Raw genomic sequence first — 19,978 nt, forward strand, 5'->3', positions numbered from 1 at the left:
GTTTTCTTTCAAACTTATCATACGTTGCTATAACATTCACTTCCGGAAATGGAGCTGACCTAGTGGGACGAGCTTCATGATTTTTCATTAATAGAGTATTATTCTGCTCAGCCACAAGTAGGCATGTGATTAACTCAGAATATTTCTTAAAATCTTTTTCACGGTATTGTTGTTGTAACACCACATTTGAAGCGTGAAAAGTAGAAAATATTTTTTCCAATAAGTCCTCATCTGTGATAGTGTCTCCACATAATTTTAATAGAGAACTTACTTTAAAGATAGCAGAATTATACTCACTTACGGTTTTAAAGTCTTGCAACCTTAAATGTATCCACTCATACCGAGCTTTTGGTAATACCGTAAGTTTTAGGTGGTCATATCGATCCTTCAAATTAATCCATAATTCAAGTGGATCTTTTACGGTTAAATATTCAGTTTTTAACCCTTCATGTAGATGATGACGAAGGAAAATCATAGCCTTCGCTTTATCCTGATTTGATGCTTCATTTCCTTGTATAATAGTATTTCCAAGACCTTTAGCGTCAAGGTGAATTTCAGCATAAAAAACCAATGATAAATAGTTCCTTCCGGTGATGTCAAGTGCCACAAATTCAAGTTTTGATAAATTTGACATAGTGAAAACTATCATAAAAGATGAATAAGTTAGAGAAATAATTATAATAATAAACAATTAATGAAAACAAAACGATTAAGGTAAAAGAAATAAAAATAGAGCTATATCATGTTAACAATCTACTATTTCATTTTTTTCTTGCCATAAAGTAGAAATTACATACTTGTTTCATTTCACTTTATATTATTGATATATATGTGTTAATAGAATTGAACGTGACTAACATTATTTATATGTTCCAATAAATATAAAGTAATTAAAAAAAATTATTGCTTGTCAATTCATTTCTCACAGTTCTTCAAAATGCCTTAAAGATATGTTTTGATCTAGGGAGTTCATGACATTAGTGCATAGCTAGTTTGATGACTTTGAGGTCCTCTAAGAGTTGAGCACGGAAGGAAATAGTTATTTAATCACTGCAATGTACTTAAACTATTTAAGATGCCCAAACGCACAAGTAATCTGCAAACAGTGAGCATATGATATGTACTGCCATAAATAAGATGATTACAATGATACATACCTTAATAAAATATGGCTCAACTTAGCGGGAGTTAAGAATAAAATTAGAGCTTCGTGCTAATAACGTGTAATAAAATAAAAGTAATGCAGTAAAATGTAAATAAGAAGAGATAGAAAGAAAGGAGAAGTGTTTTCTTTTTTCACTTTGGTGTATTTTTCCATTGCAATTACATGACCTTTTATAGGCATAAAAAGTAAAGATGATGAACATAAAGTAGTAAATTTAATCTTTAAGTTATTCACAACATAGATATTCAATTTAGTATCAAATGTACAAACTATTCCTAATGCTCAAATTAGAAACTGAGCCAAACAAAATAAAAATAAAACTAGCTGCAGTCTCCTTCTGCAGGTTTGCATTAACGGTCTGCCCTTCCCATCTCGTTCTTCAACCTAAAACCACCGTTCCTAAATCCTACCTGCTTCTCCACCAAATACTTCTACTCCATTTTCTCTCTCTATTCACTTTTTCCACCGACCACCGGAACAACAATCGGGCTTCTTAAACCGTAAACCTAACTCTCTCAAAACCCTAAAAAAAAGCATGGACTTCCAACAACCGCATCCGTATAGTAGTAGGCCACCACAACAACAACCACCGTTACCGCCGCCGCTGTCCATGGCGGATCCCCACTATCATCAACAACGCCCGCCGGTCCCACCACCTGGTTCATGGTACTCGAACCAATTCCAATACCACCCACCCCCACCTCAGCATTCTCCCCCGTCTTCTCAGCCACAGCAGTGGGGTCCACCCCCTCCCCCTCCTCCTCCATTTCCTGGACCTTCTCATGGGTCTTATCATATTCAACAACAGGCCCAGGCCCAGTATCCACCTCCTCTTCCCCCAAGGCCTCAATCTTTTCCTCATGGAAATCAGGTAATTAATGCAGCTGGCATTCTGCAAAAATATACAGGGCATAAAAATTAAAGTCGGCTTGTAATACTAGGCGGAAAATGGTGCATTTTGAATATGTTTGTATAGTAAGAACACTAAAATGAGGGATAAGTTCATTGGTTATGCAGTTACTGATGCTAGACTAGGAGAAGTGTTCATTATGGATTATGACGAGGCTTGCTTATTGTTCTATTCTAGTTATCTATTAGTCTAGGATGAGTTACAATGTATGTCAAATGCAAAACTTATTTGGTTTACTTAATCCGTGCGACTATTTTTTTCCCCTTTGATTAATGTTATATGGGAGCTAGTATCGGCCTATAAGACCCGATAGATTCTCAAGATTAAGTGTATTAGAAATGCAAATGTTAAGATAGTTGCGCAGTTATACTATATTAGACAATAAAATTAATCACATTTGACATAATGTACAAGTAGCAGATATAGAGGATAAAATGAGAGTATCTTTGATATAGTTTGAGCATGTTTTAGGTTGATTTTCAAAATTACATTTGATCATTAGTGTCATAGGCTATGATGATTGAAGGTAAGAAAAAGGGATGATGTAATCTAAATCATGTGAAACTAAGTTGTCATACAAGACCTATTAATCTCTAGCTTCAGCAAAGAACATAACACACTAGGAGTAAATGATCCATATGGATGATGCTAAGTTGCTAACTAGTTGAGATTAATGTCTAATCATGTGGATACTCAGGTCTGAAGATTCATATAGGCGATATTAATTTTTCAGGATTCTTTTTATTTTGGTTAGAGATTTGCGCGTCAGTAGAAAATGTAGAGAATCCATATTGGACATACTAGAATGAGTCTGAATGGGGCAAACTGTATATTGAGGATTCGTATAGCCAACTCCAAAAAGTTTGGAATTGAGGTGTTGTAGTTGTTATTGTTGTTGTCGTGGTTACATGGTTTCCTTTCTGCTAATGGATTTTTTATGATATGCTTGACTTTTTCCAATTAAAGATTCACACTTGCTTGCAGGAACGGGGCAATATGAACTGGGGTCAACAACAAAGTTGGGAAAACTCAGGTTTGGAAATACAGTAATAATTGGAGTCTATGCTTGTTTAGTAATTCAATATGCTTTGGGATCTAGTTTACTGGAACCCATTTTCGGTTGAAAATTGTTTGGTATCGAGTGCTAGCTGTTTCTTCTTACTTAGACACTATTTCTCAGAGCAGAGGTCACTTCCTTTAAATTTCTTCATGATGTTTAACTCTTCTAGTGCTTCTGCTTGTTGTTCCTTTTGTGGGAACACAGACATGCTTTAGAAAATAATTGGATTTATTTGTTAGAATTCAAATGATTAGAAAAGGTGTCACAATTTTGGTATATTCCAAGTTCTATATAGTTCTATGTGTCTTTCATGTCATGTGGGACCAATCGGTGCTTTCTTCTTCTTGAGTCGAAAAGATAAATCTAAGCTGTTGTTGAGGAGGTTTGCTAAAGAAAATATTAATCTCTTAACAAGGTCATTAGGTCTTAGGGGCGCAAAAACTTACTTTTAAAAAGTCATTAGGTTAGAACCTCAAATATGAAAACCCCATTCATCGTATGAGAAGAGATTTTTGTAGAATTTAATGGGTTGCTCTATCCAATTAGAACTCTGGAATTATCACTGATAAAAAACCCTGGGATTGTCTCCTCCTGCCCTTTGTTTATTTATTTATTTATTTATTTATTTATTTATTTATTTATTTATTTATTTTTGCTTTTATTTCTCTTTAGCATGGGCCATATTCTAACTTTGTGGAAACGGTATTTCGTTTCTATTGTGATGTGCACTTGTATATTTCCTTCTATTTTTACCCATCATTGAGGACTCCTTCCTGCCCTTGGTAAATGAAAGTAGAGAAATTTTGCATGGCCTTTTCCTGTTCCCCCTCTGGTACTTCTGTGCCCTAAAGATTACATCTACTATTAACTAGTAGCACCTAGCAATGAAGATTGGGCTGCAAAGGCCCGAGCATGGGCAGCTGCCAACGCTGGTACTGACTATCAGCACCAGCACTCGCAGTTTACACATGATAGCAGGCCGGAAGAGCAGAGTCATTACTATGGGCAATACGCTCAATCTGCTGATCCACATTTCCAAGACATTCAACAACCACCAGTTCTGCCAGCAAGTAATCAACACTCTATGAATCCTGTGGCACCTCCTCAGAGGGCGTCGTTTGGCCATTCACAGGAGCCTGCCTTCTTCACCTCTGGGCAACCTACTTATGTTCCTGACATGCGTTTACCTTACACTGCTAGAGATGGAAGTTTCACTGGAGATTCAGTTGCTTCATTCCCTCAGCAAGGAAACTCATCCATAAGTCCATTAGTCCATCAGCAGGAGGTACCTTCTAGTTATTCTTCTATTGCAGGTAAAAAATTTAGTTAATATATAATTTTGCATCTGAAGTTACTGTGCTTTTGGAATTGTTTCTGTACAGGGGCTTTTAGATAATTTTTTCTGCTTTATGTGGCTTCTAGTTACTCTTTGGGAAGTTGTGTTTCCTTGAGCCTTTGAGGCATAAGTTCAATAGTTTAATGAGGATATCTATAATCCTTTCACTAAAATTTCATGGTGCGATGGTTCCTTTTCTTATTTAAGGCTTCAGCGCGAGGGTATTCACTTGAGACAATTGATGCTACTTTATCTTGATTTCATGGAATATTGGCTCCGTCATGCCAGCATATCTTTCCGTTCTCCATCCTGCTAACTTGGTGTTTTGTTTTTCAGGAATACTCCTGTTTTGGATAAGTTGTTTCCCAAAGATTACAAAAAGAGGAACAGTTGAAAATTAGATACTATTTTGAAGTCCACTTGAGTTGATATTAATCACGCTATTTATAAACTTTTAGGCAATCTCCTTGTTCTATTCAGCTAGAGTAGGCAGAAAGGATTTATATGATCTGCTTCTACTTGTCAATGAGAACTGCTTGATTGCACATTCCTTATGTGTGCCCCTCTGTTGATTTTTCTGCAGTTCTTGCTAATAATGTAACGACCTATTTAAATCCTTCTTGGGATTGGCGGAAACTTGGTCTGTCCAATGATTATTTCCTCTTCCGTATTTTCTCTATTGAAATTAAATTGATGGAGGAGAGGATCCAAATTATTTGATTGTGGCGAACGATGAAGATTTAATTCTCATGTTGTGCATTAGTATCATCTAAGAAGAGATTACTGACACAGTCTAAAGGAAGTAAAAGCTGTAGGAAATATATCACTTTTGAAGGAGTACACATATCATGGGACGCATGAAAAATGCAAATTAGTATGGCAAAGTAACTGTTTGCAAGAATAGAAAACATCAGTTCAACTTGAAGATACAGTTGCTTAGAGAGTTTTACAGTTTTAAATTTTTAGTTCATTTGCACTCCATCTTTTTTTGCAGCTTATCTCTGTGTTGGTACCCATACCAATAAATCGCTGTTTCTTACACCAAAAAGACCAAGTATTTCAAACATTGTAAAAAATTGTAACTAAATTTTTTCATTTATCTTTCTTCTCTCCTTCAAAACGTCTCAGTAGGCTCTGTAAGAGAAGTCAGTCTTGTATCCATAAAGTTTTTGGGTAGAGAGAAGGCCAAAATTGAGGGCCAGAGTCTCAAGCAGCATAAGTTTGATGCTGCTGACAGAGAGGTTCTTTTTGAAGGGTTCTTTCCCTATATAGGATAGTTTTACCTTCACCACATTTGATGCTTGTGCGAGTGCGGCTAAAGAGCGTTGCATTTGTCTGAACAAATGTGCAAGGGAAAGCCATTTATGTTTGTAACATAATTTTTAATAATAATTAGGGGAAAGGTTACGGTTCCGTTAAAAAGTATACGTTATTATCTACTAACAATGTGTAGTTTATGCATGAGATATAAAACCTTACCACAGGGCGAGACTTCTCTTTCACTGGCTTAAAAATGCTGGACACCTCTTGCCCGATGGAACCACAAATTTAATAGGAATAAGCAGGCCAGTTCTTGTAGCAATTTGTTTGTCATGTATTAACATATCATCGAATTGAGAATCCTACATTTCATAAAGTTCAGGAAATTTTATTGTTGTGAAGTTTTTGTGGTTGCAAATCCGATGGTACAGTAAAATGTTCTGTTGATTTCCAAGTCTTCAGTTTCTGAATGCTCGTTCTAATGTCAGGTAAAGAAGAGGCTGGGAATCAAAATGAGCCGTTCTATGGTTCTTCACCTTTTGGCAACTCTACTCAGCAGCATCATGCACAACCAATGCCAACAGCACCCAATAAACCTGCAGTGACGGAAGAGCATCGTTATGTGATGGGTCCTGATCTTAGTGATCAGCCTTTGGACTTTGCACCTCATTTTATTCATGAGCATGACCGGCATTCCCAGCCCTATTTTGTTCGTGCTGATTCTGGAGGCTCTGTGGGGGTTGCAGATCCTGTTTCAACAATGCCTTCCAATTATGCATGGCCTTCTTCTGCTGCTCCTGGTGCTGCGTATCCTCCTCTTCCTCCATTACCTCCAATGGGGTCTCAGGTTTTATTTTAAACTCCAAGGTTAACTTAAATCCAATGATCTAGATGCCATAATAGAGCTTCCTTATTGTCACTTTATACCGCAGGTTGATCCTACTGTCATTGGAGCTTCTCCAGTTGCTGAACACACTGGACCATTCTTTGGTAGAGTACAGAGTTCAAGCTTCAACCCAACTGTCCCATCGGTTGGTGCACACTTTGGTGTAGGCGCAGGGGCTGCCCTGCATCCTCCAGCAGCTTTTCCAGCTGATGCATATGGGATTTCTGATCGCCCTAAGAAGGTTTGTATACTTGTTCGATGGGCGTTCATTTTGTAAACTACAGAGTCATGATTCATCTGTATGCCTGGCATTTTTTAGGCTGCTGTGCCAAACTGGCTTAGAGAGGAAATAATTAAGAAGAAAGCTGTCATAACAACTTCAGCTCCAGACATTCAAAAGGAGGATTCTCAATCTATTGAAGATGAAGGTGTTGATAAATCTTATCGGAAAGGTGACCAGGCTGATAGCAAGAGCATCGATTCTTCAAGGTCAACTGAGGAAGAGGATGATGATGAGGTCAACTATTTTTTCTTGATTACTCATTCGCCTGAAGATGTTACTTTTTGTTGAATTTGTTGTGTAAGAAGTCTGTTCACTTGGCGTAATATACCCTTCTGCTGGATTATACTGTTTCAACGAATTCATAGTTTTGAAGCTTTCCTGTCCTTTTTTTTCTTGAGATAATTTTCTTTTGAGTAGTTTCTTCTTTGACTTTACCTTAGATACATCATAAAAAGTGTGGGCTTATCTGAACTTTTATTTGTCCATGCAGGTTGAGGTAGAAGCAGCACGAACTGCAGCAATGAATCAGGAAATAAAGCGTGTCTTAACTGAAGTTCTTTTAAAGGTTACTTATGATTAGTGTATGATTGATTTCTTTACTTCATTTTTGCAGATGCATTAACTGGATGCTGTTTTACAGGTTACTGACGAACTATTTGATGAAATTGCAACAAGAGTTCTAAGCGAAGAGGATCTCACTGTTGATGGTTGGTGTCTTGCGTTTTTCAAATCCTTCCCTCTTTAAATTTCTTCTTTTTCCATGTCTTTGCTCCCAGGTCATTTATTTTGGGACTAAGTTGGTCTTCTTTGTCTTTTAAGTTGAGCAACAAGCTGGTGTTTCCAGCCAGAAGGTATCAGCATCTGTTCAACCTATTACAACTCCCAAGGCCTCTGCCAAGGTTCTGATACCACCCAAACTTAAGGATGCTCATTCAGTTGATGCCACTGAGAAGTCTACTTCCAGTTCTCCTGGGGATCTTTTAGGCCTTGCTAGTTATGCATCAGATGATGAGGATGACAATGAAATCCCGAGTTCTGATAAGCAAAAGCCCAAAGAGCATGACAATGGACGATCTCATGAAGAATCTGAGAAGCATGATAGATCTCCTGTAAACCTGGAGAAAAATCCTCGCAAAATGAGTCCTAATGTTGGAACTGTTAGGAATGTTGCTGTCAGCTCTAAGTTGACTGATGACAGGACAACTAGATATTCTGCTCATGAAGATTCTGGAGGCTCCTTTAAGACTGAATCAAGAGTTCCGGAGGATAAGATGCTGGGTGAGAAGGGTGTTGTGAAAACTGAAAATCCATCCGAGACTCTTGATCTCAAAAGGACTAAGGTAGATAACTCCAGAAGTGAAGACAAAAGAGATAAGTCAGATAAAAGTGGTAAACGTGAAGTTAGAAAGGGTTCTGGCACAAATGATAATGGTATTGACATTACAAGCTCTAAGGACAGAAAAACTGAGAAAGAAGAAGGAAACCGTAGGAACCATGAGGAAGGACATGTTAGAAAGGAAAAGGTGGACGATCTAGATGGTTCAAAAGATAGAGTGAAAGAGAAAAGTCGTAAGTCAGGGGAAAAAGCCAAGGAATCTGACTCAAGGAAAAGGCCCTCTCCTTCTAATGTCAAGGAAGAAAGGAAGGAGACAGAAAGACACAGCAGAGCTGGTGTTACTACAGATAATGGAAGAAAAAGAGAGAGAACAAAGGATGAGAAAAGAGAAAAATCTAGACATAAAGAGGAAAGGGTCTCCAGCAGACGTAAGAGACATCGTTCATCTTCTATTGATAGCAGGGGTAAAGAGAGCAAGGGCAACTCTGTTAGCCGTGCCAATGATTCCAGTGATAATTCTTTAGATGATTCTAGAAGGTTTTTATATTTTTTATTTTTTTATTTTCTGCTATTCGGTGCAATGCATTGACCCTCATGTAATTGCTCATCTTTTTCTTGTGGATTGCAGGAAGGTGCATGCAAATAGACACCGATCCTCATCGTCAGTCAGGTCAAGGAAAAGGTAATTTTGAAGGTGCCTGAATGCTCTGATTATTGTTTCCATTAACTCTTACAATACAAAATTTCCTTATAAAAAAAAAATTGTTCCAATTTAACTCAAAAATCTCAAGATCAATGTTCTGTACACCAATTATTTCACGTTTAGTTGGTCACGATCTTTCATTTTCCTTGCACAATGATCTCTTGGTGTTTTTTGGGTTTAGGAATTAACTGTTCACTATGTTGGGTAGTCCCAGAGATGTTGGCCCCTTTCTCTTTTTTCATTATTTTTCTTTGATCTTTAACTCTATTATTTACTATTCGTATTGCATGCAAACATTTACGACTCCTCAGTGTCTCGCCTTTTGATGAAGTAATAAAATTCATTAATGGCATCAAGAAGATGCATGATGATAAGTACAAAAGATGAGTGTTAGCTCCAGAATAGGCTATAACATAGTTCCAGGGAGCTAGCAAAATCCAAAAAAAGCTCAGGAGAATTTACAGGCGAGAGTTTGCACCAACTAAAGAGTAACAAAAACATTTAGGCTTGAGTGTATCTCTGGGACTAGTAGACTACCCAACCTTCAATAAGGTATATGAGTCTCGCCTTATGTTCAATAAGGTATACGAGTCTTAAGAGATATTGTGGAACCAACATTAGGTCATGCAGGTAACTTGCTTATGTGTAAAAGAATTAAGCATACTTCCTACAAGAGAGTCAATTATTAGTGGAAATGGCAAAGAAATTTTCTTTAGGTTGGTGCTTTGGTCTAAATAAATTAGTATTCTGAGAAGAAACTTATCTGAAGCTAGTAAAAACCTTACTAAAGATCGATTGAAGTATAAAACTAGTCCAGTGAATAATTTGATGAAGAACACCCATGGAGGCATGGACTGATGAAAAAACGTACTCCAATGGACAAATACACCCATGGAGGCATGGACAGATGAAAAAACGTAATCCAATGGACAAGACTGTGCAGTTGAGTCAATAATAATTAAATGTGCTTAGGAGGCTGTATAACAAAGGCATGATGAGGATTTAATCATTGCAGGTACTTATGGGTTAAGACAGCTAGATAAGCAGCAGCAGAGTAATCCTGGTTTCTGTCTCGTTGTGCATTTGAATAGATTTATAATGACTTAGAGGGATAATGTAAGAAGAAACCAATGAATAATGTGTCACTGCTGCTGACTCCTAAGATTGAGTCCTTTAATTTTCATCATGGTTCTATTATCTGGTCGGATAGCTTTGCTAACATTCAATCTAGCATCAATAATTTGGAAGGCATATCCACATATCTTTGCAAGTGTTGCACTTGCCATCTGTCTGATTTAACATCTAAATGTTTTAAAAAGAAAATGTGGAGGCTCATTAGGTTAAAGATATGCTGGCTAAAGATGTGCTGGCCATGTTGGACCCTTGCTGTTGTTTATATCAATTAAAACTATTAACAGTACTAATACCATATATTCTAGTGGTCAACAAATTAATTATTCAGGTTTAGATTACTTACTCTGTTGTCTGCTACTTTTTGCTAGAGTCATTGCTTACACTGTAGAGAATGGTCTCTATGGACATGATTATTAGTCGTTTAGATGCTATGCCTTTTTAAAAAAGGCTTCATGGAGAACTCCTATTCTAATACTTCCAATATAGATCCATGGTTAGAGTAATTGCTTGTTGTTCCAAATTCTTGTGCTCATGTCTTCTCCGAATCTTTTCGTTTAAGGTGGTTTCTGGAAGGGTGATTTATTATGTCAAGAAAATTTGTAAGAGTAGGACTAATGTCTGTTGAATACTGTTCATGTGGATATTAGCCCTTGGAAAAATTAGTCAAATCTCTTAGAAGAGATGACTTTCTGTTAAATTCTTTGAGGTTTTCTTTTACACATTGAATATCTAGGTAAGTTCTGTTTTGATGTTTCCGTAGTGAGTACAGGTTTCCTCCCACGGGACTACTTAGCTAGAAGTTCTGATTCATCCTCGTATGCATATTGCACAAAGGATTATGCAATTTTCTTTTGAAATGATAATTTTTGCACTAAATTGGTAGATGCCAGAGTTAATTTTTTATAAAAAGGGTACAAATTCCATATTTATAGTTGCTTTAAAATTGTTTACTGAAAGAGTAAATTCATCCTTCATTAAGTGACTTTTTAAGTGCAAGTGAAATTCTCCCCATTACAGGGATTTCTCCTATATCAATAAAATTATTCACCTTATCAAAAACAAGTGTAAGTGGTATTCCTCTAAATTATTGGAGTCTTGAATCTTGTAATACCTGGATCAATCTAAAAGTCTCTTTGTGGATAAGTGGCTTCTCTTGAAGTTTATATCTTAGCCAACTTTATATAAGGTACCATAAATTATAGAGGGAGTCATTTAATGGTAAAGAGGCTCACTAAAATGCTTTCTCAAAAAAAAAAAAAAAAGGAAAAGAGAGGCTTATTTTGAAGTTGCTATCCGTTCAATGACTTTTTGATGTTCTATAGTATTGTTCGTCTCTAAAAACATTATTATAGGTTGTTTCAGGATCTAGGACTTTTAACTTGTGGATAAATTTTGATTTGAAAATCTAATGATAGCGTTGCTTGATAAAGTGACTAGTTTATTGTTTGGATAAGCTCTTCTAAAGAAGCTACTGTTACGGGATTTTGGATCAGAAAATAGTATCATTAAGAGGGGAAAACTACAAACTGGCACCATTGTTTGAATTGGTGAAATTTATATATTCTGAGTCTTTTTCAAGATTGAGGTAATTCATCCTCAGAATTCTTCGACAATGTCTTTAGCTATGTTTCAACTTGAAAATAACGCAACAATACAGTGGTCAAATTCTTCTAGAGCCTGAATGTATAAAAGGCTGAGAATTTGTATCCAAAAATTCTCTCTTTTTGTTGCCACTTACTGGTTTAGCCTGTAATCTTTTTATTTTTAGACATGTTTCGCGGTCTCCTCATAGCAAGCACTCTCAGCGCAGGCATTCTCCGTACCCTGCCAGTGAAAGGATCAGGTATCTTGTTGGGTGTTCTTAAATTTATCGTCTTGATATTTTTCAGTCTTAACCATCCAATCAGCATAACTAAGAACATACAGGTGAAACAATCTAATAAATGCACTTTAGAAATCTTATAATGTTTATAAGCTGGTTCATGTAATGGCAGGGGAAGGAGATCAAGGTCAAGATCAAGATCAAGATCCCCTGTTCGTAGGAAAAGATGAGCAAGGGAGTACCGGAAGGAAGTTAAGATAGAGTTATGAAGGCCAATAACTTGCATACTCCTATTGGGCATGGACTTTGGCTGTTAATTAGAGAGTGGATATGCGAGTTGACCTGTTTGAAATCCTCTGTTACTGCCTTTGGCTGTTAAGTATGACAATGGATATGCCAGTTGAGCTATTAAAATCCTGTGTCACAGGTTTTGGAGGCCAGGAGGAAAGCTGCGATATCCTCATACAGAGGATTAGTGATATGAGCGGTTCATGGTGCCTCTATGATAGATCAGCTTGCTGTTGTTGGCATTTTCGACAGTTTATTTATTATAATTTTGAAGTTGATAATTTGGTTAGCTGTAAATTTGTATTTGGAGGTAAAGGCGTCTAAAGAGGAGAACCAATACTTGAACAAACGACGAGCTTTTTCCATTTTATAATATTCCTTGTAAGCTTCATTCAGGAGTAGCAGATCTCATTTTTATGCAAGCTTATACTGTTGTGAGGGGAATAAGAGAATATTTGGCATGATGTACCCAAAGAAGAGCATTGTGTTTGGGGAATCTACAGACAAATGGACGTATGCTAAACGTGGTAGACGTGCTTATGAAACATGAAAGAGTATCAGGTCATGCATGATTTAAGATTTGATAGAGAAGTAGCTGTGATTGCTTTCCAGAATGGGTGATAAATAACTCGGTAGACGCCTATCAGAAAAGAAAAACTTGGTAAATTGTGGATCAGCTAAGAAAGAGTACTTGCATTTTAAGAATTGATCTTTTATTCTGGTTATCTCAAATAAGAGAGGAAAATTAGAACTAAAATGTTTTGTATTTACTTGGGACCATTGATACACTACTCACTACAATATTTCGTAATCACAAAAATAATTTGTGTGTATACAATAGAACATTAATCTGCTTTAAAGGGTGAATTATTTACTAGTAACGGGATGGAGTAGGTTCGAAAAGAGTGGAATATATAGAAAATTCTTATTGCAGAACTGGATTAGTTTGAAATTGAGATTTTTGATCAATTGGTCAATCAAATTGTACTTCAATGGGAAAATCTTATTCTATCAGATGTTTGTAATCCAGTAACAATTTCTTTTTAACTGGTAATCCAGTATTCTGTATCAAACTAGTGAGTTATTTCTATTTAGCTACACCTCGTTCTAAAATAAGTTGGGCGGGCTATATTGCGGTCTTCAGTATTTAGATTTAGATTCCTTTATTGAATCGCTGGTTGTCAACTAACAACTCCGTTTTGTATGGGCGATGTGCATAGATAGCCATTGATAGCACATGTCTTTATTTTTAAGTCACTGTTTTAAATGTCTTTAGTTTTTAGCCGCTGTTTTAATAAACTTTTACCTGCCTGGACGAAAATACCCTTCTGTTATAAGCTTATACCTACGCTCCTTATTAACGATCAACATCAACAACACGTAACTAATTTCCGAAGCAGCAGCAGAGACTGTGATCGTCCAAAATTGCAGAAGCTCCTCTTCCAATTTCAAACTATAGAATTCAACTTTCTCGTCCAAAAATCGACATAAAATTACAAGTTATGCTTTTGTGTGTTTCTGTTGATTTTTATTTCGTTACTAGGAATTTGATGCTAGGAATTTGATTTTTTTTTTTTTTTGCTTTTCTGGATTGATAAGGTTAAGGACATTGCGTCCTGTGATTATTCTATAAATATTGAGGACATAATGTTAAGGATTTGGTGTCCTTAACATGACTGTTGTTACTAATATTAAGGACATAGTGTCCTGATTTTGCAAATTGTATTGAAAAAGTTAAAGACACAATGTCCTTAACTTTTTTGCTGTTGTTCTGAATATTAAGGACATAGTGTCTCGGTTTTGCAAATTGTTTTGAAAAAGTTAAGGACACTTGGTCCTTAACCTAGAGTTTCAAGTTCAAAAGTTAAGGACATTTCATCCTTAACTTACAGTTACAAGTTCAAAAGTTAAGGACACTTGGTCCTGAAGTTTGAGTTCCAAGTTCAAAAGTTAATGACACTTGGTCCTGAACTTCAAGTTTCAAGTTCAAAAGTTAAGGACATATGATCCTGAACTTCAAGTTTCAAGTTCAAAAGTTAAGGACACATGGTCCTGAACTTAGACTTACAAGTTCAAAAATTAAGGACACTTGGTCCTGAACTTTGACTTACAAGTTCAAAAGTTAAGGACACTTGGTCCTTAACTTGGTCATGAACTTACAGTTCTTGTCCTTAATTTATACAAGGATTGCTCTATAAATATATCCTGAATTTTCCATTCTCTTGACTTGCATGATGGAAACAATATGTATTATCGTTGCTTTTAATGGTAGATGGACTGCAGACTATAAGTATCTTGATCATCAAACAAAGCTTGTTCTAGTACATGAGGCAATTCGATTTGAAGATTTCATTAAACAGGTCTTTGAAGTTATTGAATTGGACAGAGACAAGTTTGAAGCAATGATATGGTTTGATATCAACTTGGGAACAAGCAAGGGAATGCTTGTATCCAGAGATTTAGATCTTCACACATGTATAGAGTTACTAAAAAGTCATTCACTCTTCAAGGGCTGTCGTTTCATTGTTGATGTTTCGGAAAGTGTTTTTGGATCTACAAGCACCTTTGAACATGTCAACAGATAAAATCAATATGACAATCAAAACAAATGCCAATAGATAATGGAAATAGATATGATTGAAGCTCAACCAATAACTGAAGAGGTGCTTCAAACATTTGATTCTATTCAAGTGGAAGGATAAAGCATTATATAGATTGACAACGAACAAGCTTTGGGTATTCAAGTCTTAGAGAGTGCACCGGTAATAAAAGAAGTTGCTGAAAAAACCTCTACTCAACTAACTAGACGAAGCTCAAATTCGAAAAAAAGAATCTCCAACTACGATATTAAGAGAAAATGCTTCATTGGATGAAATAAAAGTGGGATCAATATTTGACAAAAAGAAGAGCATAATTAACTATTTTTCGAATATAGCAATTATAGGACATTTTGAATTCAAGGTTGTTAGATCAAGCTCAACAAGATATTCCTTGAAATGCAATGATGGTAGGTGTGGGTGGTGTGTGCATGCTTTCAGAATTAAAGATTCAACACTGTTCAAGATAGTAAAGATTGAGAAAAATCATGACTGCTCAGTTAACACTATGAAAGCTGATCAAAGGCATACAACTTCAAAGTTGATTAGTGGTTGCATTATTGACAATCTTCGAGACCCAAGGTTTGAAGTTACACCAGCTTTTGTCATGGTAGAAATGCAAAAATTGCATGAACTAGACATTGGGTATCACAAGTCGTGGCGTGCTATTCAACGTGCTTCAGCTTTAATAAGAGGAACTCCTGAAGAGAATTATGAATTATTGTCTTCATACTTGTATATGATGAAAAGTAAAAACCCAAGAACATATACTAACATAAAGATAGACGACAACAACATGTAAACAATCAAAAAAAGATTATTAGTCTGTTTTATAAACTTTAGGACATGCTGTCCTTAACCAATGAAAAAGTTAATGACGTGCTGTCCTTAACTTTAATGTGTGCAGTCAAAAAGTTAAGGACACTTGGTCCTTAACTTAGAGTTACAAGTTAAAAAATTAAGGACATTGTGTCCTTAACTTTTGAACTTGTAACTCTAAGTTCAGGACTCCATGTCCTTAACTATTGAGCTTGTAACTCTAAGTTAAGGACTATATGTCCTTAACTTTTGAGCTTGTTAGTCTAACTTCAGGACTACCTATCCTTAACTTTTGGGCTTGTAACCTGAAGTTCAGGACTACATGTCCTTAACTTCTATTATACTATATTTTCAGGTTTCTTTATATGTTTTATGCATACAGATCATCAATAACTGGTTGGGATCATTATAGACCAGTGATTGCTGTTGATGCAACTTTTTGAAGTCAAAATTTTGTGGTGTTTTAATAATTTCAGTTTCAAAGGATGCAACTAACCAAATTTTCCCACTATCCTTTGGAATTGCAGAATCTGAAAATAACAATTCCTATAAGTGGTACTTTAGTGAGCTTCGCAATGCAACTGGGAGTCGTGAGAATTAATTTTTTTATCAGACATGCATCATCTATTGCATATGGCATTGCAAAGGTATATCCTGAAAGCTACCATGGGATTTGTATCTATCATTTGGAGCAGAACCTAAAGCGAAGGAAAGTAAAAAGTGAGGTCATAAAACTTTTCCAAAGTACTGCAAGAGTATACAAGCGCAAAGAATTTGATCTATACATGTCAGATATAGCAAAATTAGATAAGAATACTTATGACTACTTGATGGAAGAACCACCGGAAAGGTGGTCACGTTCTTGTAGTCCAAGACGAAGATATGACATGCTCACAACAAACATAGTTGAGTCAATGAATTCTGTGCTATTAGAAGCAAGGGATCTTCCTATATTAAGAATGATGGATTTCATCCAAGTGAAGCTACACCGTTGGTTTTATGAAAGAAGAAATAAAGTAGAAGGAACTTTTTATGAAGTTTCTTGTTGGGTAGAAGAGGAATTGAAGAAAATATAGATTTAGCATTTACTTTGAATGTAAGTATTATGTTCTATGTTTAGCTTATTATTTTAATGATAATTTAACATAATGTACTAACTTAGAATTTTTCAACATTGAAGGTCTTCCCTGTTGATTCATGGCATTCTAGAGTTGAGGAAGAAGGAATTACTTTCTTGGTGGACTTAAACAAAAGAACATGTGATTGTTTTCAGTTTCAATTTGATGAATTACCATGCATACATGCAATTGCAGCTATCGAGAAGAGAAACATCAAGAAGTCCAACTTTTGCTCGTACTGGTACTTAAAGGAATCTTGGCTGAAAATATATGAAAGACAAATACATCCTATAGGACATACTGATTCTTGGATTGTAATAGAGAGCGTTAAGTCACAAATTATTAAACCTCCAGATTTCAAAGTGCCACCAGGTAGAAGGCAGAAGAAAAGGCATATTCCAGCTATCGAGTCATCAAAAATAACATTCAAATATGGTCGTTGCAGAAGAATTGGTCATAATAGAACAACTTGTATATATTCTCCGGCAGTCCATCTGTTTTCAAGGAAGCATAGAGAATAGTAGATATATCCACTTATGTTTATCTACTCTTTTATGTTTTTGCTATAAATTGGATTCATTTAGATTGTTTTTATTTGAGCAGATGTCCTGATTTTCAAAGTTTCTTTTCGCTTACGTGCTTTTTGTTTCTTTTGAGTTCCAAGTTCAAAAGTTAAGGACCGGCAGTCCTTAATTTAGAGTTCCAAGTTTAAAAGTTAAGGACACTTGGTGCTTAATTTTGAATTCCAAGTTCAAAAGTAGAGGACACTTGGTTCTGAACTTTGAATTCCAAGTTCAAAAGTTAAGGATACTTGGTCCTTAACTTTGAGTTCCAAATTCAAAAGTTAAGGACACTTGGTCCCGAACTTCAAGTTTTAAGTTCAAAAGTTAAAGACAGATGGTCCCGAACTTAGACTTACAAGTTAAAAAGTTGAGGACACTTGGTCCCGAACTTCGATTTTCAAGTTCAAAAGTTAAGGACACTTGGTCCTTAACTAATACTTACAAGCTCAATACACTTAATTTAGGGATTGCAAATGGACAAATCAATGCTTGACAAAAACAAAGAAATTAATAACATGATGCCTTCATATTACTTCTGAAACTGTAATTTGGCATATTTGTGACAAAAAATTATGGTTAACGACTTCATCTTTGTTTTTCTCTACAGACAACACTACAGATACATTAGTTTGCTTCAAGTCGTCAATTCTACAATGAATTGTCAAATGAAGAGACAAAAACTAAGGATATAATTTTTGAAATGTACTCGCAATTTCAATTATGAATATAATATTTAGGACACAATCAATACCTGTGTTGTCTACACTGCCTTCTTGTACTTTTTCAATAGACAATCGAGCTGACATATTGGTTGCATTTTATTTATCTTGCAACTATGCATTTTCTTTATCTTGTAACTATTCTCCATGATCTTCGATTGCAAGTTCACAAGATTCTGCAAAATATTTACAAGAGCTAACACAATTAGTACTTGTTACTAATATTTGATTAAAACAAACATGTATAAAATTAAAAAAAACTCCGTCTAACCTTTTGCAACTGTCAAGATCATGCCAGTTAAATTATTATCTTCACTAGCATTTTCTTGGATTCCAATATTGTCGGTAAGAAAGCGAGGTGTAGAGAGATCATATGTTCCTTCTATACATTTACATATAATCTCACTTATGCTTGTTTCTTGGGTATTTTCTAAGTTTTGAGATTGTCCTCTACTTTTCTCGATAGTCCACTCCATCTTCTTCCCTTGCAGCTTCAGAAGATTCTGTAACATTTACAATTAATACCCTTTACTAATAGTTTACTAAAACTAACATTCAACATATCATGAAAATCCATCTAACCTTGATTGACATCATTTTGATTTCCAAATTTCTCTTTAAGTGAGAGAGGTGTAGAGAGATCATATATTCCTTCAATACATTTGCATACAATCTCACTTATACTTGTTCCCAGTGGATTTTCTAAATCCTGAGATTGCACTTCGCATTTACAAATTGTTTCTGTTACTCTTGTCTCTTTTGGATTTTCTTGGTCTTGATATTCTACTACATCTTGAACTTCCACTCCATCAATATATTATACACATATTTTTAATCACAAAAAGTTTATATATATTACGCTATTAAATATAAATTTCAATGACAACAAATTTAAAATCTATATCTAACATTTCCCAATTTCAGTGCCAATATCAGTTTCATCTTCTAGATGCGCATCTCTATAATCGCTTTCATAATGATCTTCTGCATGCACATCTGTACACATTGATCATCACTTGCATCTTTGTTAATTGGAACAGCAAGTTCTGTACCATCACAATGATCATCAACTGCATCTTTACAACTTGGAACACTAGATGCTCTCTCTATTTTCCTTTCATCAGGTTTGACAAGAATCTTCAACAAAGTATCAATCTTTGATCCTAGGTTTTTCTTTAAATCCTGTGAAAGAAATTAAGTTAAAAAGTTAAGGACAGGTAGTCCTAAACTTCAAGTTACAAGTTAAAAAGTTAAGGACAGGCAGTCCTTAACTTTGAGTTCCAAGTTCAAAAGTTAAAGACATGCAGTCCTTAACTGTCACGACCCCAGTTTGCCCTCCATGAACCATCGTGACGACACCTAGTCTCTAAGACTAGGTAAGCCTAAATTGAGGAAGATAAACCAAATTTACGAAAGAAAATAATTTAAAACAAAAATAGAGTAAATAAACAGCGTTTAAAAGTGTCGCTCAACATACACAATATTAACTCTTAAAATCGATACATTTTCCCAAAACCCGGAAACCCATGAATCACAAGCTAAGAGATACATAAGATGCTCTAACTCCAGAAATGTCTAACAAAAAGGGGAATACTGGGCTATACTATTACAGAAATATAGAAAGCGACTCCTCGGTCTGCGGACGCGGCAGATAACCTTGAAGTCTCTACAAAAGCACCTCGCTTCAAAGATGATAAGACAGAGTGAAAGTACCTGTATATGCACATGAAAAACATGCACAAAAAGGGCATGAGTACACCACAACGGTACTCAGTAAGTGCCAAGCCTAACCTCGGGTAGTGACGAGGAAGATCAGGGCCCTACTGAGGTTAAATAAAATACAAAGTGTAACAGTGTAGAACAGACAGTATAATTAAGTGCAACAGTAAGAAATAACATAGGATAGAAAGAACAACAACAACTAGAACAGAGGCAAAATAATCACTGAAGGAACACAACTCAACACAAAGATATCAACC

At 35.7% G+C, this 19,978-nt stretch overlaps 2 protein-coding genes across 5 annotated transcripts; both read left to right on the plus strand.

Annotated features, from left to right (window-relative positions):
- Positions 1-1,442: 1,442 nt before the first annotated feature.
- On the plus strand, positions 1,443-12,657 carry LOC107806827 (uncharacterized). Of its 4 annotated transcripts, none has more exons than XM_016631078.2 (12): positions 1,443-2,036; positions 3,060-3,108; positions 4,011-4,448; positions 6,220-6,578; positions 6,664-6,858; positions 6,937-7,134; positions 7,391-7,465; positions 7,541-7,607; positions 7,720-8,773; positions 8,865-8,918; positions 11,842-11,916; positions 12,068-12,657. In XM_016631078.2, exons 1-12 carry the CDS (start codon positions 1,701-1,703, stop codon positions 12,123-12,125), a joined length of 2,958 nt encoding a protein of 985 aa, XP_016486564.1. In that variant the 5' UTR covers positions 1,443-1,700; the 3' UTR covers positions 12,126-12,657. The 4 variants fall into 4 exon arrangements, with proteins under 4 accessions (XP_016486564.1, XP_016486566.1, XP_075097252.1 ...); XM_016631077.2 differs by having other exon boundaries at positions 1,449-2,036; positions 4,008-4,448; XM_016631080.2 differs by lacking the exon at positions 11,842-11,916 and having other exon boundaries at positions 4,008-4,448.
- Positions 12,658-16,174: 3,517 nt separating this feature from the next.
- LOC142174377 (uncharacterized) lies at positions 16,175-17,972 on the plus strand. The gene is made up of 3 exons (XM_075240162.1): positions 16,175-16,648; positions 16,780-17,108; positions 17,888-17,972. The coding sequence occupies exons 1-3, from the start codon at positions 16,175-16,177 to the stop codon at positions 17,970-17,972; spliced, it is 888 nt and encodes a 295-aa protein (XP_075096263.1).
- The last annotated feature ends 2,006 nt before the right edge of the window (positions 17,973-19,978 follow it).

This window comes from Nicotiana tabacum, chromosome 20, assembly GCF_000715075.1.
Source record: "Nicotiana tabacum cultivar K326 chromosome 20, ASM71507v2, whole genome shotgun sequence".
NCBI classification, from domain to species: domain Eukaryota; kingdom Viridiplantae; phylum Streptophyta; class Magnoliopsida; order Solanales; family Solanaceae; genus Nicotiana; species Nicotiana tabacum.

Bases quoted from the DNA above. Each gene is read 5' to 3' on its own strand.
- LOC107806827 (XM_016631077.2), top strand. From the start codon at position 1,701: ATGGACTTCCAACAACCGCATCCGTATAGTAGTAGGCCACCACAACAA. The intron at 7,466-7,540 runs GTTACTTATGAT...GCTGTTTTACAG, and splicing joins TAACTGAAGTTCTTTTAAAG to GTTACTGACGAACTATTTGA. The intron at 8,774-8,864 runs GTTTTTATATTT...TGTGGATTGCAG, and splicing joins TCTTTAGATGATTCTAGAAG to GAAGGTGCATGCAAATAGAC.
- LOC142174377 (XM_075240162.1), top strand. From the start codon at position 16,175: ATGCAACTGGGAGTCGTGAGAATTAATTTTTTTATCAGACATGCATCA. The intron at 16,649-16,779 runs GTAGAAGAGGAA...TCAACATTGAAG, and splicing joins TTTATGAAGTTTCTTGTTGG to GTCTTCCCTGTTGATTCATG. The intron at 17,109-17,887 runs GCATATTCCAGC...TTTTCTCTACAG, and splicing joins GGTAGAAGGCAGAAGAAAAG to ACAACACTACAGATACATTA.